At 42.1% G+C, this 17171-nt stretch overlaps 1 protein-coding gene across 8 annotated transcripts in view; it reads right to left on the bottom strand.

Moving 5' to 3' along the window:
- The window catches only part of INPP4B (inositol polyphosphate-4-phosphatase type II B), a 613602-nt gene that overhangs the window by 62588 nt on the left and 533843 nt on the right, over positions 1–17171 (bottom strand). For all 8 annotated transcript variants that reach the window (XM_090036465.1, XM_090036466.1, XM_090036467.1 and 5 more), the window contains 2 exons: positions 15482–15579; positions 505–617 (listed from right to left, as the gene is read on the bottom strand). In XM_090036465.1, the coding sequence (XP_089892591.1) occupies positions 505–617; positions 15482–15579 (211 nt within the window). The remainder of the gene's footprint in view (positions 1–504; positions 618–15481; positions 15580–17171) is intronic.

Raw genomic sequence — 17171 nt, 5'->3', positions numbered from 1 at the left:
CATAGGTATAGGTACAGGCACAGGCATTTGACTATGTGGAGCTAAGTGAAGGACTGGTATGCAGATATGTATATCATACTGTGTTTTACTGAGTCTCATTACATTTTCTTCATAAACTTTCACCATAAACAATTTTCTTAAATGTAGGCTGCTTCTCCTGGGGATGAACTGCAGGATACTGATAAGTCTTCAGCAGTGATATAAGGGGTTGAATTATATATATTTTTTATTTCATAATTTTGGCAATGGAGCCCTTAGTAGTGAAGAAATTGGGGAATTGAGAACTAGGGGATTCAGGTGCTGAGAGGCCAGACAGACCCACAACAGGGTCTCTTTCTTTAAAAATATCTGCAGAATAAAGCCAGACAAATATAGCTCCATGGTTCACTAGCTGCTTCTGTGACCCCAATCACTATAATTTCTGAGTGTTTCCTTAAAATACCAAAAATATATATGGAAAATTAGTGCATCATATGTGAAAATGGTGAAAACTAGAAAGCTTACCGTTGCAGCCAGCCACATGATTTCTACATTCTTTCTTTTTTTGGACTGGATATTTTGATGGAGATTTTCTAGTAATCCTTTTAAGTCTTTTTGTTCTTGAAAATGTGGTAAGCCTAAAAAGAAGGAAAGGTTATGCTGACAAGGATTTCTTCACTATACAGAAGCTGTTGTGCCTGCAGTCTCATTTAGAATTCATGCAGATCGCAATGATAAATACTGACTATTTAATGAAGAAGAAAAAGCACAATTTCCCTGTAAATAAAGGGCTTTATTTTTAAAGATCCCATCCTGTGGGATACTAAGTGTTTTAATTACCCTCTTTTAAATTACAGTTGAGACTACAGGGCACCTTCCATGTAGCCTGAGTGCTAGATCATATTTGACAGTTAAAATAGAAGTAAGAAAGCTGAGAAGACAGTCTAAAAAAAATCTGATATTTTATGGCTATGTACAAATCTGGGTTTTAAAATAAAGAAAGAGAAGAAAAGAAAATGGAAAAGAAATTTTTGAAATGCTGAAACATTTCTTGTTTTTATTTTCAAAAAGAACATCGCAACTTTTTGGGTCAAAACAATGTCTTTGCTTACAAAATTTTTAAGAGATGAGGAAAGGTTAAAAATCCCAAAAGCTAAACAGAATAGTTTGTTCAACACGACAATTTTTTGGGGTAGGTTCCAACTTAAAATATAATCTTGGGTAGACCTAATATGATTGTTTCAAAAAATATCTCTGTTTAATCATGGGGCAAGAAAATACATAATTTGTACAGCTGCATTCCTCATACACCCAAATTCCCCCTTGAAGACACATCATTGGAAGACCATTAGTGACTAGGCAATTAAGTATTGGCCACTTTCAGTTATTCTAGTGCTTCATGTATCTAGGCAAAGAACAGCATATTTAACACCACCTTTGTACTCATTAGTATTGAATAATAGTAGAGACAAATTCTGTCAATTTTTCCATATGTCTTTTTCTTATAGAAGTGAATAAAAGGAGACATTAGCTGTTAACATGCTTAAAATATAACAATATCTTGGAACCAGAGAAAGCATCATGAAACCAAACCTATTCAGAGGACTTTCTTTCCTTCAGGTTGGTAAATTGACTCATTTTGCCTACACTAAAACCAATCAGGGTGTTCCTCCTACTGCTGAAACCATGTTTTTTTTTAAAATGGAGCGAGCCAAGTTTATTTCTAATTCACAGGGTAAAAACTAAAAGGTATTATAATGCAGGTCAAATATCCATTCTCCTAACCTGCCCACAGCTAGAATGACATCTGTTTGATCTACAAACTTTCATTTCTTATCTCTAATGAATGCTAGTTTCTCTCATCCATAGTGCATAGTTGAGAAGTCATTTAAAAATACATAAAAAGAAACATGAATATGCTAAAAGTCTCTTGTAGTTGCCTGATCCACATGCTACATTGCACCAATGAGAGACCAAAGAATATTGAAGAATGCTTTTAGAATTGGTTTTATTATATTTTTTCTCATAATTTTATTGAAAATTACCTTCCCTGCATATCTGAAGATATAGTGTGTCTGCTTTTTAAAACTACAGCAACAACATAAAATGTTGTACCTCAATATATATAAACTTGTATCATATTATCAATATGGAAATATTAGTTCCCCGATATGCCCTTTCTCCAATATGTAGGAATGATGCTTAATCCTAGTCAGACATGCCTTTTTATTGAATATGGCAAGGGTTTTTTTGTTTTGTTTGTTTGTTTCTAACATACAACATTCCTAAAATAAGTCATATCTTGGCACTTTTGACAGTGTTCAAATCCTGAAAATCTTTTAACAGTATTAAACTGACAAATCATTCTTGAGGATTATAGAGGAAAATGACCCAGAATTACTGAATCCTGGCAGCTTCTCTTCTGAGGAATGCATAGTCTACAGAAGTGACATGGTACCAAGCCAGAGATTCTTGATTTGCATGTGGATCCTGAGAATCTTGCATGCCATCCTCTGCTCAGGGTGGAGAGGAACAGCACACATCAGTCTGACACCAGAATGGGTGCTACTCAAGTATCAACATGGCAATGTAAAACCACAGTGACATGGGCACGTCTGAATTCAAGCTGATAGTTCCTTAAACTGAAACTTAATATTCTTCCACTACACTATTGCCTTTGTGTATATTCAATCACATTTATTTTATAATAAGCATGTTACATTTGTGTACTCATGAGAATCTGGAAGTGGTACTGTATTTTGGGTCACAAATCTACAACTTGATATGTTCCACCTTTTGGTAGGAATTTATTCCAAAACATATTGTCATCACTGATTATTTTCAGAGTTTAATAAAAATAACAAGTCAAAGGGATTGAAAAATGAAGTACAGGCAGGGGGAAAGATTTTTTTTTTTCCAGTATGATTTGAATTACATTGGAAAGTCAATGAAGCAGAGAAATACAGCATGACTGCTCCAGATGGCAAATCTGTAGAGGAAATTTTGCAAACCAAAAGCAGTGTAAACTAGCAGAGTAACAGAAGAGGACTGAAGAGCAGAGAGACTGAGGACTATAGAGGCAAGAGATGGAAACTAATAGAGTATGCTGAGTAGTTCCTAAAAAGCTTTCCCTTCCACCTCCCCCCCCCCAAATCCAAAATGCAATATAGAAATGAAGAGGCAGACAATGAAGCTCTGAAAATGGCAGTATATGACAGTTTTGTGAATATCCCTGTATCTAATTATGAATTTCATTTGATTTAGCAACACTACTGTAGCTTTGAATTGTCATTGTTAGGGACCTACCAAAATTGCGATTTCACAATTGTCACAGAAACTGGAATTTCAGGCAGCCCCAGTGAAAAAGCACAGGATCCGTGCTTTTGGCAGGATCTCTGGGGAAAAAATCTCACTGAAAATAAAATGCTGGCTCCCTCTGGGGAGCCAGCAGTCCTTGTGGCCACTGCAGCCTGACCACACAGGGGGAAGTGGGGCTGCTGGCATGGCAAGATGACTGCCACCCTTGCCCCTTGCTGCAGATTGGCTGCAAGGGCTGTCCAGCATATGGCCTCTAATCAGTGGAGAGGGGTGGGGCCACATGATAGACAGCGCTTGCAGCCAATCAGCAGCAAGAGGCTGCCCCATTGGGGCCTCTCAGCCAATCAGAGGCATGGGGTGCCTGCTGCGCTCTGCCTGTGAAAACAGCTGCCTGGCTTGCAGTTTTTCTGGGAAATCAGCCAGCAACCACCTTGATTTAGAAAGACCTATTCATTGTGAATGAGATATCCATGTTGTGGCAGGATGTTGGCCCTTGGGAAGAAGCTATTTCTGAAAAGGTGTGACAATATAATCTAAGGGCAATCAGTATTGAATGGTTTTCACTTGTTTGACCAGAGGAATTTCTGCAGGTGGGACCTCTGCCTTTGGAGGGTCTCTCTCTTCAAAGAAGTATGCCTAGGTAAAAGGTGGAGCTAGAATTCTCTCAATTTGAGCACATGGCTGCAGAGCTGCACTTTTATCCAGCTAACCACCTGGCCAAAGGGGAAGGGTCATTTTACTTTCTGAAAGAGAGTGGAGGCAACAGGGCTTTTGCCTTCCATAAGAACTTAAATCAAAACCCATGGATTCTATTTTTAAAAAGGGGGGGAGGGATGAGATTTGATATGGAGGGGGGGGATATCAGGTGTTTGTTGTTTTCCACATACCTGTAACTCTTTTGTACTTTTTTAAGACTAAAGCATGTACTTCTTTAAGAAACTCCTTTACTAAACCTGCCTCCTTACTTTACTGCCATGTAGTAACTAGCAACACAGCTTAAACAACCAGGAAGACTCAAGAGGGAACTTGTTTAGGTAAGTTGGAAATTCATTATGTCTAAGGCACTGCCTCCAGGGCAGCAAACATGATCCCAGTGCCAAAAGGGTGTCAGATGCAGGCTGTATACCTGGAGTGTGTGCCCAAGTGATCCAGAACTTGAGGCAGTGGTTAGGCATGTGGGATTCAGTGGTTCAAATTAGCTCATGAAAAAGAGGAATCTTTTTAAAGAGCAGGAGTGAACCAGTCTGTGACAGGATGATGTGGTCATCCTTCTTTGCACAGAATTTTTAAAATGTTGGAGAACTGGGACTTGTGAAGGCCAGAAGGATGGAAAAGACAACAGTGGAAGCACAGGGAAAAGGAGGCTATGGGAAAAATGGACTTAATTAGTGGCCTGGATGTTATACAAGACTGGATAGAAGCAGAGGGGTGGAAGAATATATATGGGTCAGTAATTCAGAGAAAGTGATGCTTGGTAAGCTCTCCTCAGATAAGAAAATAAGCCAGAATGTATTTGGTCAAGACATGATGTATACATTTGACAGGAATAAATGGTAAAAGGTGTTTAATAATATCTGCACCATTGAGTTACAGCTTATTAGTGTTTATATATACACATTTATATATATACACACACACACACACATTATACACACACACACACATAGAGAGAGAGAGAAAAAGAGGAACTAAACAACAGAAAGGGAGAAGATAAACATAAAAAAGGAGAAATCTTTAAATCTTTATAGAGAAAGGGCTCTTGGAAAAAGAACCATGAGCAAAGATGGAAAATATATCGAAGTTAAAGAAAGTGGTGACTAAGGCAGATAAGCATTAGTTCTTAAATGGAACGTAAGAGACTCACACAGGTTTAGAAATGGCCCTGGAAGATGGAATGCCATGAAATCTCTAAATCTGTAATATGGCAATAAGATTAGAGAAACTGAAAGTAATCAGCAGAAAAAAAGAATCAAGTAAAATGAGGATGACCTAGAAAAGGGCAGTTACATTTTGGCAGCAACATGTAAACAGTAGGGATGTGTGAAACGGGCCATATTCGATTTGGAGTCAGCCCAAATTGGGGACAGCGATTTGATTAGTTGATTCAGAACACTGTCCCGATTCAATTCGGCCAAATCCGAATCTGAAGATTCGATGCTGATTTGGAGAGTTCATGATTTGGTCATAGACAGCTTTAAATGTTTTTTCTGCATACCTCAAGGTACCAGACATGGCTCATGAATGCTGCGATGGTTGTGCAGACAGAGCATTCCACAGGAGCATAGGGGGGTCCCCCGCATGCTTGGCAGTGGACCCGGAAGTGAACTGGAAGTACTTCCAGTCCTTTTCCAGGTCTACCACTGAGCATGCAGGGGACACCCCACCCAGACGCAGCAATTGGCCATGCAGAGACCCCGGGTGCCCCTCCAGACACAAGGAGGCACCAGTCACCAAGCCAGGAGGAGGGGGAGGGTCCCCTGCACACTCTGTGGCAGACCTGGAAGCAGACCGGAAGTGCTTTTGGTCCACTTCTGGGTCTGCTGCCGAGTGGGGAACACCCCCGTGCTCTTGTGGAACATTCCATCCATCCCAGCATCTCAGCATTCACGAGCTGCCTTGTACCTTGAGGTAAGTAGAAAAAAAACTTAAAGCTGTGCCTATGGCTGAATCACTGAATCTCTCTGAATAAATTCAGAGTGTTCCGATTTGATTTGGAGAGATTAAAGGGTCTCCTGATTTGATTTGGATTCAAAGATTCAGCCACCGAATTGGGCGAAATCTCTGCTGAATCCAATCGGCAACTGAAGCTTCACACAGCCCTAGCAAACAGATCAAGTAGCTTTTTATTTAAAAAAAAAGAAAAGAAAAGATAAACAACACACACACACACATATGCACACATCTGGAGACAGCCTAGATCAAGATTAAGTAATAATTAATGTAGGATTAAAATAAAAACATAGCTTAAACAAATTCTGGAAGGGAAAAGATTCTGAAGCATAACTCGTCATATAGAGATTAGTGTATGCAAGACCAGAAGACAGTGAAAACAAGCAAAAAATATTTCCATCCATTTGAAATTAATGAACTAGCATATAAATCAGAAACTAAAAGCAGTCTGAGATCAACTATTCAGAGACATACTTACGGATGGGTTCCTCAGATGATGAAAAGTAGTAAGTGCTATTTGTATGAGAACTTTTTTTTTTTTTTTTTTTTAGTTATTTAGGTACAGGGGACATAACAGACTTTGGAACTCACCCAGGAAGGATTACTGAATACTGTTCCCCAACATGCTATCTGACCAATGCCAACCTAAATCAGCTAGCATTTTCTTGTAGATACACTGCTGTAGGGATCATGAAAAATTAACTTAATATACAAAAATGTGGAGTTCCGTGCATGCATAGAAAGAATCCTTAATCCTGGCAAAAAACATATGCACCAAGTCAGGGATGGCCTGCGAATATGAAAGTCATGTGTCTCAGGATAAAAAACACAGCACTTAACTTTACAGTAACTGTTTTTCTTCAAGATGTTCTGCACACAGGGATCGGATTCATGGTTTGTACAAACTTCCTACAGAGAAGCACAGACTGCTTTAAGCAGAAACATCCTGAAGGTTGCACATACATGCTGTTTTACACTTCACCCGCTCTGGACATGAGGGGTAAAACAAGCCAAACTTCCAGTCAGACCTGTCACTGCCCAGAATTCAGATGTGCACTGTGAAGAAGAGTGGGTCATGGAATCCACCTTAAAACCCCATGAAAAGACAATTTTATGCAGTGTTTCAGTTTCAAGTACTGCAGTATGCTATGTATTCAAAAGTATATAATACAAAACTGTTTCTTGTAACAATGAAGAATCTAAGGAAAAGCTATACATGCATTGTATAAACAAATACTTCATTACAAAACACATCTGCTAGAAATGCTTCATGGATTCACTAAAAGGAAACTGCTTTGAAAAGTAATGGCCATATAGTCAACTGTAAAACCTACTAGTTAACCCCACTTTAAAATTTTAAAGTCTTATAGCTTTTATTCATAAACACAAATAATTCTGTTCTACACTTTTACATGGAATTCATATTCTTAGTTATTTAGCACAGAAAAGTTAAAAATTATCATTGAATCTCCAATATTTATTCGTTGAACTTCTGGGATCTTCTTAAGGGTCAGTTTTCTCACAAAAGGTCCTCAGAAGTAGCTTATCGCACTTTATTTGGAAGAGATATAGTTTCATAGTTTCTAGGGTCGGAAGGGACCTGAGCAGATCATCTAGTCCAACCCCCTGCCATGGCAGGAAAGAATACTGGGGTCAAACGACCCCAGCAAGATGTTCGTCTAACCTCCTCTTAAACACCCCCAGGGTAGAAGCCTGCACCACTTCTCTTGGAAGCTGGTTCCAGACCCTAGCCACCCTGACTGTGAAGTAGCGCCTCCTGATATCTAGCCTAAACCTACCCTCTGCCAGCTTGTGACTGTTATTCCTGGTCACTCCTGGCGGTGCTCGGGGGAACAGTGACTCCGCCAATGCCTGCTGATCCCCTCTGACTCGTTTGTAACAGGCCACAAGATCCCCCCTCAGCCTTCTCTTTTGGAGGCTGAACAGGTTCAGGTCCCGTAGCCTGTCCTCATAGGGCCTGCCCTGCTGTCCCCTGATCATACGAGTGGCCCTCCTCTGGACCCTCTCCATGCTGTCCACACCCCTCTTGAAGTGTGGTGCCCAGAACTGGACGCAGTACTCCAGTTGCGGCCTGACCAGTGCTGCATAGAGGGGGAGGATCACCTCCTTGGACCTACTCGAGATGCATCTGTGGATGCATGCCAAGGTGCGGTTGGCCTTCCTTACTGCCTCTCCACACTGCCGGCCCATGTTCATCTTGGAGTCAATGATATCATCACATAGTGAGAAAACTAGCCAGAATGAGCTGGGGTGCCGCCGTGCAAGTACTCTGCATCTCTGCTATGGTACTGGTCTTCATAATGGCCAAGTACGGTGCACCTGTCTGGGCTGCTAGCACTCATACCAAATGTGTGGACGTCCAGTTAAATTCTGCAATGTGTGCTATCGCTGGAACCATCAAATCTACACTAATCCACTGGTTACCAGTGCTGGACAATATTGCTCCCCTAGACATTCACTGTGACAAAGCTGCATACAGACAGGTTGTCCGCATGAATGACAACCCAGACCTTCCCATCCACAGAGATTTAAAGAACCTCCAAACTCACCATTTGGTCTCCCGGAAAGCTTTATGGACACATGTACAAGCCCTTGTAGGCCATGATAGCGAAGCTGTGGTTACTTGATGCACCAATGGTGTATTAGGAGTTTTGCAAAATGCGATTATGGTAATCCTGATCAACCTATGGATCACATAACAACACTCTGCTCTCTATACAAATTTGATGATGACATCGCAGAGATACATTCCCTTTCCTCAAGAACATTAGACTGGTTAACTAACCTTAAACTGTACTTATAATTGTTGCTCCAAGTCCTCTATACAAAAGAAGAAGAATCACCATTTCTTCAGGATTAGGTACTTGAAAATTAGAATTTACTGTCAGGGACAGTAGTCTCATGCCGCCATTTGAAATGCTGAATGTCTCAGCTTGTAAACTATTTAGATTACTGCTGCATGCAAATAGTGGGTAAATTCATTAGCGAAAGACTACTTTCAAGCTAATGTAACAACTCTCTCAGTTTCAGGCAAAACAGGATCTCTTACAAGGTACTTAAGTTTCCATTGATTTTTAGATTGCAGAGATGTCTATTCCAAACATCAAAGTCAAGCTGTAGCAGCCCAAGTTGAAAATAATTTACTGATTAGCTGTTAAGGAAAAAGGAGGATTAACTTGAATTGCGCTAATTTCAGCAACTGTTAAAAATCTCAGCAAGTAAGAACCCACCAGCTTATACGGAATATAATTACGTTGTTATGGCAGGAAAGTGTGCACTTGCTAAAATTCATCACATAAACCCACAAAACCTTGAGTCAAACCTGTCAGAAACCAGCAAGAAAGAAAATGCAAGCAGCAGTAATGATGACAGTGAGACTCCTAGAAAATGCTTCCAAGCATTGAGAGTTACTTATTGTGAATACATTTTCTTTTTTAAAAAAAAACAAACCTTGGTTACCTATTCACATTGATGCTCTTATAGTCTAAGCATAAGTGAGTCAGTGGAATATGGGGCTTGATTATAAAAGACACCAAGTTTACTGTTGAAAAGCTCATATTGAACATATTAGTTAACCTGCATAGGCTTATCAGTGTACCTCCTTTCCAATATCAAACCCTCTATACATGAAATAAATAAACAACTTTTATAGCACAAAAGGTTATTGACATGAGCTTGGGGTGGCCTTAGGAAAGCCAGTTGTGAATTACACAAGTCAGACTAAACATGTAACAACTTGCATTTATTTTTCTTTCTTCTTATGATAGCAATCACAATGTGCTAGTCACAGCCCACACAAGAAGAAAGACACAATCTGAATGTAAGGCAGTGGCAGACAAATTTTTTGGCAGGCATGCCACAAATTAAGCCCATATCTTCCCCTAATGCAGGGGCGGGCAAAATACGGCCTGTGCAGCCCCTAGAAAATTTAGTAAATTAATATTTATTTGCTCCCGGCTGCCTGCCAAAGATTACAGGAGCCAGAAGCAATAGGACCCAGGGGGAGTCCACAGCAGGACTGAGCAGCCCAGTCCCCGCTTATTCCCAGCCATTTCCCTGCCCCTGCCCTGCTCCAGCACCACATAGCTCCAGCTGCATCACCAGACTGTGGGAACATGGGGCCACACCAGTACCCAGGGTGTATGTGTGTGTGCACGTGTGTAGGGAGAAGCAGAGCATGCGCGTGCATGTGTGTGTGGGGAAAGGCAGAGTGTGTGTGTGTATTCATAGGGTGAGTCCCACATGCATACCCCACTATACACATGCACTTCCCTCATACTGCCGTACACGTAAGCACCCACACCCATACTCCCTCACACACGCCAACTACCCTTTCCCATACACAGCCTCTGACAAATCCCATACCCACTTACACTTCACATATGTGCACACCCACATGCTCCCTCACCCCAGAGCCACACCCCCTCCCCTATCCACCTCCCAAAGACACACCCACACCCTCCCCCACACCCCCAGTCCCCCACATCCTATACCCACCCCAACATACAAGAATAAGACTTCATTTTAAGCTACTGTGTAGTACTTCCAGGGGCAAGGGGGGGGACTTCTGATGGCAAAGGTCAGGGATTAGGGGGCACAGCACCTGTCAAGGGGCAGGGCTACCTATGTGGCCCCTGACAGTTTGCCAAAACTTGGTATGTGGCCGTCCATCTGAAATACTTGCCCAACCCTGCCCTAATACTACTCTGATCCTCTTCTCTTGCTTTATCTGCTGCTCCGCTTTTTGCTCCCTACTCAATCTGCTGCTCTGCATTCTGCTTCCTTCACTATCTGGCACTGTTGTCAGCTCCCTCATGTGCCACATACAGAGGCTGCCTGTGCCACAGATTGACCACCTTAGCCACATCCACACAAACATGGATGTTTGTTTCCCTGGGGACAAGAAGTAGCATCACACATTGTGCTACTGCTACTTGTCCCCAGGGAATGCCTGTGGCACGCACTCTCTGACACACAGCAGGTTACCCCAGGTGGGGTAGAGGAGGCTGGAACCAGCAACTAGGCTGGTCCCAGCAGTTTTACCTGGAGTCCCAGGGACTCCTGGGGCTGCAGCTGTGGTGATCCTGCCGCTCAGAGTCTGGCCAACAGTTGGAGTGTGGTCAGGCTCTGCTTTTGGAAGAAGTGCTCTGTCCCCACATACGCTGCTCTGCTTTTTTTTCTGTTCAGGTTTTTCTGACCCTGAGATCTCCCAGGGTCAAAAAATCCCACTGTGCTGCTACCTTGCAGCATTGAGAACAGCTGAATGTGTGGTATGTGGCACCACAGACATGTCTGCGGTGCCACAAATTGCACGACCACGCTCACCTGGATGCGCCCTCTGGTGTAAGAGACAAGCAACAAACCAAGAGACTATTTAGTCAATCACATTGAAAACTCCTATGCAACTATATTTCTCTCTTGCCAAGTTAGGGAAATAATTGTATGCTGGGGTTGTGATAAGAGGGGTTTGGGAGGCAGGAGCTACAGTACAGGAAGATTAATAGCTAGTTCAAGAGTCATGTTCCAGGCCTGACATAAAAGAAAGTATGCTGTTAGATGTAAGAGGGCATGCAGTGACGTACAAAGGATTTCAGAACACAGGACGAGATAAAAGCAGTCAAGCATAGATGGGCAGATGAGGGGCTTTGACAACAAGCACCAAAACTTTGAACTTGATATAATGAAGAAAGGGTTAATATCTTTATCTATGCCACATGCTTACAGGAAAAAAGGATGTTTATAAAGAGATTTGTAAAAATTATTTTCTATTTGCACATCCCTTTTTGTGGAAGGCTGAATGTTGCAAGTGTGCAAAGTTGGAGGGTAGAATAAAAATTACACCTTTGCCTGTTAGATTGTAAGCTTTTCTGGTAAAGGAACTGACTCTTATTACCACCATTTTACATTCCAGTCATGCAGGCCACTTGCAGATGCGATGAAATTGCCCTTTTTAGCGGTTTAATCCTGTCACACCTTACATACATTGTATATTAAATAACTTTGTTATGTAGCAAACTAAAACACATCCCAATGTACTTTAGTTTGCTATGCTGTGAAACAAACTGCAGTGATACATCCATTCCTGGGGCCCCCTGCAGCTCTGGGGCTGCTTGGTCCGCTGACAGCTCGCTCCCAGGCCACAGGCAGGCTCTGCTGGAAAAAAAAAAAAGTGGTGAGAGGCTTGGTGAGCTTCCAGAGCCCCATGCACTGTCCCTGCTGCCTTTCTGCCATTTGGGACCACCTGGGAATGGGCTGGCTTGCCCCAAAGGCAGTGGAGGAAGGCAGAAGGAGGGTGGCTGGAGAAGGCAGCAGGGATGGTGCTTGGGGCACTGGACTCTTGGGAAAGTTTGCAGAAGCTCAGGCTTGGTGGGCTTCCAGTGCCCCATGCACCATCCCCACCACTTTCTCCAGCCACCAGCACACCCAGCCACCCTCCTACTGCCTTTCCGCACTGCCCTAGAAGCAAACCATCCTATTCCTGGAAAGTCCCAGGCAGCAGGAACAGTGCATGGGGTGCTGGAAGCCCCAGTGGGGGGGAGAGGGGAGTGGTAAGGGTCCCACTTTATTTTTCTTTTCTGGCAGAGCCTGCACATCTCTCCCGTGGCTGTGGGGTGAGCTGCCAGCGGCGCCTGAGGTTAAGGGGGCCCAGTTCTCCCCTCTGCAGTAGCAGTGCCCCTTGGAGCCCCCCAGGCAGGCTGCTAGTGCACTGGGTGCTATTTTGCACAATCCTGAAAAACTGAAGTCAATAAAAATCATAAGAACACTTAAAAAATAAACATCAATATTATCCGTTGAAAGTGTTAAAAAAATAAACATTGAATTCTGCCAAGCCTAGTCATAATCTAAATAGATATGATGTACCAAGACTGGCTGGAGATGAGCACTGGCAGGGCTGTGCACCTGGCTCTGCATAAGCAATATGAACTACAAAAAGGAAAGAAGTACTATAACTTTGTAGATAGAGAGGAAGACAATTTCAGAGATATCATAATTGCATTGATATTGAAGGATACTTTTAAAAAATCTTCAATGTAATTGTTGTAGCTACACATTTCTGTAGTAATACAAATATAACAAAACCATTGCAATTGTAACCCTAATTTGTTTAGGGTGACGGTTATAGTGATTCACCCTGCAGTAGTGATGCTCAACCTTTTCTCCAGCTGACAAGATAGGCAGGGATGGGTCCCTCTGCAGGTTTGATCCAGCTGGTGGTCTCAATCCAGTGACCACAGCAGGTGCTCCAGGGGCCTATCTGCTGTGCAGAGGGGGTGGGGGGCAGCCTGGTCCTGATCCAGTCATGCAAGGGAAAGGGGCTTGACCTGGTCCCAACCAGGCCCTAATCCAGGGAAATGGGCAACGGTGTAGCCTGGCCCAACCTGTCCAGGCAGAGGGAAAGGGGGAGTGACCAGTGCCACTGAGGGGGCCAAGCTCAGTCATGAACCAGCAGCACACGGTGATGGGGCATGCCCTGGCTCCAAACCAGCCACAGGGTGGGAAGTGGGAATGGCCCAGTCCTGTGCTCTGATCCACTGCACAGGACACAGGATTTTGGCAGCAGGGAGGGGTGGCAGTATTAACTGCCATTGCTCTCTGCTGCTAAATTTTCCAACCCAAGGGGGACCCCATGGGCCAGATTCCAGGACTCTGCGGGGCTGCATTTGGCCCATGGGCTGGAGGCTTAGCACCTCTGCCCTATAGGAACATGCAGATGTAACAGTTACCTCACAATAGCTGATCAGCACTCCGCAGCAGCAACTCCCTTTCCCCTTTTAAGAAAAGTTATGTTTGTCCATAATCTAAGTATAAAAATATTATGGGGTTTTGCTATAACACTTTCTAGAAAATCAGATATTGTGATTATTAAAAGGGAGAGAGTACATTTCATTATGATTTTTGTTTTCAGTTTCTGAGAATTTTCAAATGAAAATGCAAGAAAACACTGACATATACAGAATCACTTGGTGTAACAACTAAGAAAATTTGTGGCATAAGAAGCATAAGCACAATGCCAATTATTAATCGTACAGTGGGATCTCATGATGGGGGGTATTACAACAGGATTGTTATAAGAGTATGTATGCTTCCAAAAGCAAAATTGATGGGCACCTCTAAAATACTGAGCAAGAATGTAACCTTTGAAACATACTAATGGTACATTGTAAGTTTAACCTGCATTGGTGGTTGGATGTCCCCAGAGGTTCCAGGTAATGGAGGCTAAATAGAAATAATCCATATTCATTTTAGAGCTCTCAGCCCTTGAAAAAAGAGGGTAAACAAGGGATGAGACATAGAGGGCGCACCTACACTTTCAATTATGTGCTTTAGGTAATGTGAAATCTGTGTGCATTAAATCTAGTACCGCCATTGTGAGGGACTTGAAAAATGCACATTAGCCTATTTTAATGTACATTAGCAAAAGAGCAATTTTTTCTGATCCTTTAATGTGCATTAAAATAGGCTAATATACATTAAAGCACACATGTAGATGCGCCCAGAAGTGATAAGTAACTTTACTAACCTCAAAGTGACAAAAATATGGATTAGCATAATGGGGTTGGTATCAGAAAGAAAATACTACAATTGTTGAGTCCAGTGCAAATAATAATGAACTTATACAAAGTCCTGATCCTGGAAACCTAAACTACCGTGGATGAGTCAGAAGGAACATAAATGTATCTGACAGTATACACAAAAGAGAGAAAATATTAAGGATGGTACAAGTGGATGTGTACAAGGGTAATGTTTTCAAATTGAGCAAAGGAGAAATATAAGGCTAGAACCTTAATTGTGAGGTCTTTACATAGTGGAATAATACCATAAGGATGTGATGGAAGTTTACATTCAGGTTATTTAAAATGAAGCTTGACAAGGTACTTGCAACATAATTTCAGAAATAATCCTGCTTTGGCAGGACTAGATGATCTGGTAGATCTTTTCAACTTTTGATTTAAACAATTAAGTATGCCCATGGTACTGTATTTCTAACACACTGTATCTAGTGAGAGGGTCTGAGCTAATGTCAGCTGAAGTGAATGAGAAGCTCTCCACTGACTTCACTGGAATTAGATTATGTGCATCACTCATTAGCTGTTTACATCTTGCTATGTATTCAGAAATAAACTGAAATGGATGCAAACTTCTATCAGGTATTTATGTATTAGTATTCTAAGTGCCCATTATCTTCTACTTGGATTACTGTGAACAAATATTTTAGTAAATTTGCAAAAATTATAATATACCATATTCTTACTCTGCTTGACCTTTTCCACCATCTTCTCTATTGCTTTGATCCTGCAAACTGTTCTGCATGGGTTAACTCTTACTGGTTACTAGTCCCAGCTGTCTACTTTGTGGAGCAAGCTGGAGGACTAAGGGCTAAATATAAAGGTGATACATGCTAAATCTGTTACCATTTCACCACTGCAATGAATTACGGTACATCGCCTATAAAACTTAAAAGCCAGTTAGATTCTATTAATGTTATACTTACAATCAGGAGGCATTTTTTCAGTAAACAATTTGTAATATTCCTTAAGAAGTTCAAAATGTTCCTGGTTAACATTCTCTTGCAAAGTGGTATCTCCAAACCTAAAAGACCACAGAAAAAAATAATAAATATAAAAACCATTCTCAAAAACAGGGCCATCCAATTTCTGAGTGACTGTGCCACACACCATGCAGGTCACACCCAGCTGCATGCTGTGTGGGTCACATACCACGCTGTGCTGCACACATCTACCCTCCTCCCTGGCACAATGGGTGCACACCCACCACTCCCTGAACCGTGGAAGCACCCTGCTCCACTGGCTGTACTGTCTCAGTGCCCCCACATCCTGCATGCCATGCCACATGGGTCTGCTGTGCTGTGCTGCACTACACAGGGTCCCTGGGTCATCTGGGGCTATCTGCCTGCAGACTATTCAGTCCTGCCTCTAGGGCCACCCCTAGGGGTCAGACAGCAGGAGCCAGAGAAGGGGGTGGGAGCCTGAAGACTCCAGTGGCAGCAGCTGTCAGAGCAGTGGTGGGGAGTAGCACCCACACCAGGAACCCAGGGTCCATATCGGGTCAACCATATGCCAGTTGGATAGACCTGCTAAAAACAGATAATCTCCCATTCCATTGCTATCCCCAACCTAATCCAACCTCAACTATGCCTTCTGAATGTAAACACTGAATTGAATTTCCTTTTATTTTCTAATAGTTGTTCAAACAGATGTTATACAACAAAAAATTAAGCGACTAACCGCTGAACCTTTGCATTGTTCAGAAATATTACTTCTAATACCGTACACCTCTCCAACGACAGACAAACGAACAAAAAAATCCACTTACTTTCATACTATTAAAGCCCAAATCCTGCCACTCTGAAAAAAGCTGGAGTAAATCCATATTTTGCAAGGTTCCTCTGGATGTCTCAAATGCCAATGTTGCTTAAACAACATTAACTCTTTTATCTCATTTACTCATGATGCTATTAATGCTACTGGTCATTTACACTAGTGTCTAGCTAAAGTCAATGCACGAACCCAGCCATGATGGAAATTATTTCCGACAGAGAAGGAATAAATCTGACAGGGCACAACAACAGCAGCACTTTCATCTGACAGGGCTGTAAGTTTGTTCATCAAGTTGGGATCCTTATGAACACTTAGCCTAAATTTCCAGGCATTCCTTCTTATATCTATTACTACTTGCCAATAAACTCTGTTCAATACTGTTGAACATAGCTTCACTACTGAGACCTGCATGCTAGATAACTGCAATTTACAGCATTCAGGCAAAAACTACTACGCAAGGTAAAAGAACTTCAGTCTTTCCACAGTGGTGCTGCCCATTTTTCAGCAATATGGGTTAATGAGAAAATATCATGCAAGTGCTCATTTTCTAGGTTCCTCCAAGAAACAGCTTCAGGGTATCTGTTCTCATCATTAAGAATCTCCATGGTTTTGGCCCAAGCAAGCTACCTAAGACAATGCTTCTCTCCCCATAATTTCCCATGTATTTTGCAGAAACTACACACTGTCTCTACCTCTAGAATGAAACTCTTAAGAGTGGAGATGGAAGAATCTTGGCAGTAAGCCCAAGACTATGGAACTTTGTTTTGGAAGACTTGAGAATAGCCTCAAGCTCAACTGCCTTTGGAATGACACACAAAACTTATTTTTTCAGTTGAGCTATTC

This window comes from Crocodylus siamensis, chromosome 2 (genome assembly GCF_052110815.1).
Source record: "Crocodylus siamensis isolate JL-2025a chromosome 2, ASM5211081v1, whole genome shotgun sequence".
NCBI classification, from domain to species: Eukaryota; Metazoa; Chordata; order Crocodylia; family Crocodylidae; genus Crocodylus; species Crocodylus siamensis.
Note: the sequence above shows the minus strand (reverse complement) of the source record. Positions and strands in the feature narration are given on the sequence as shown.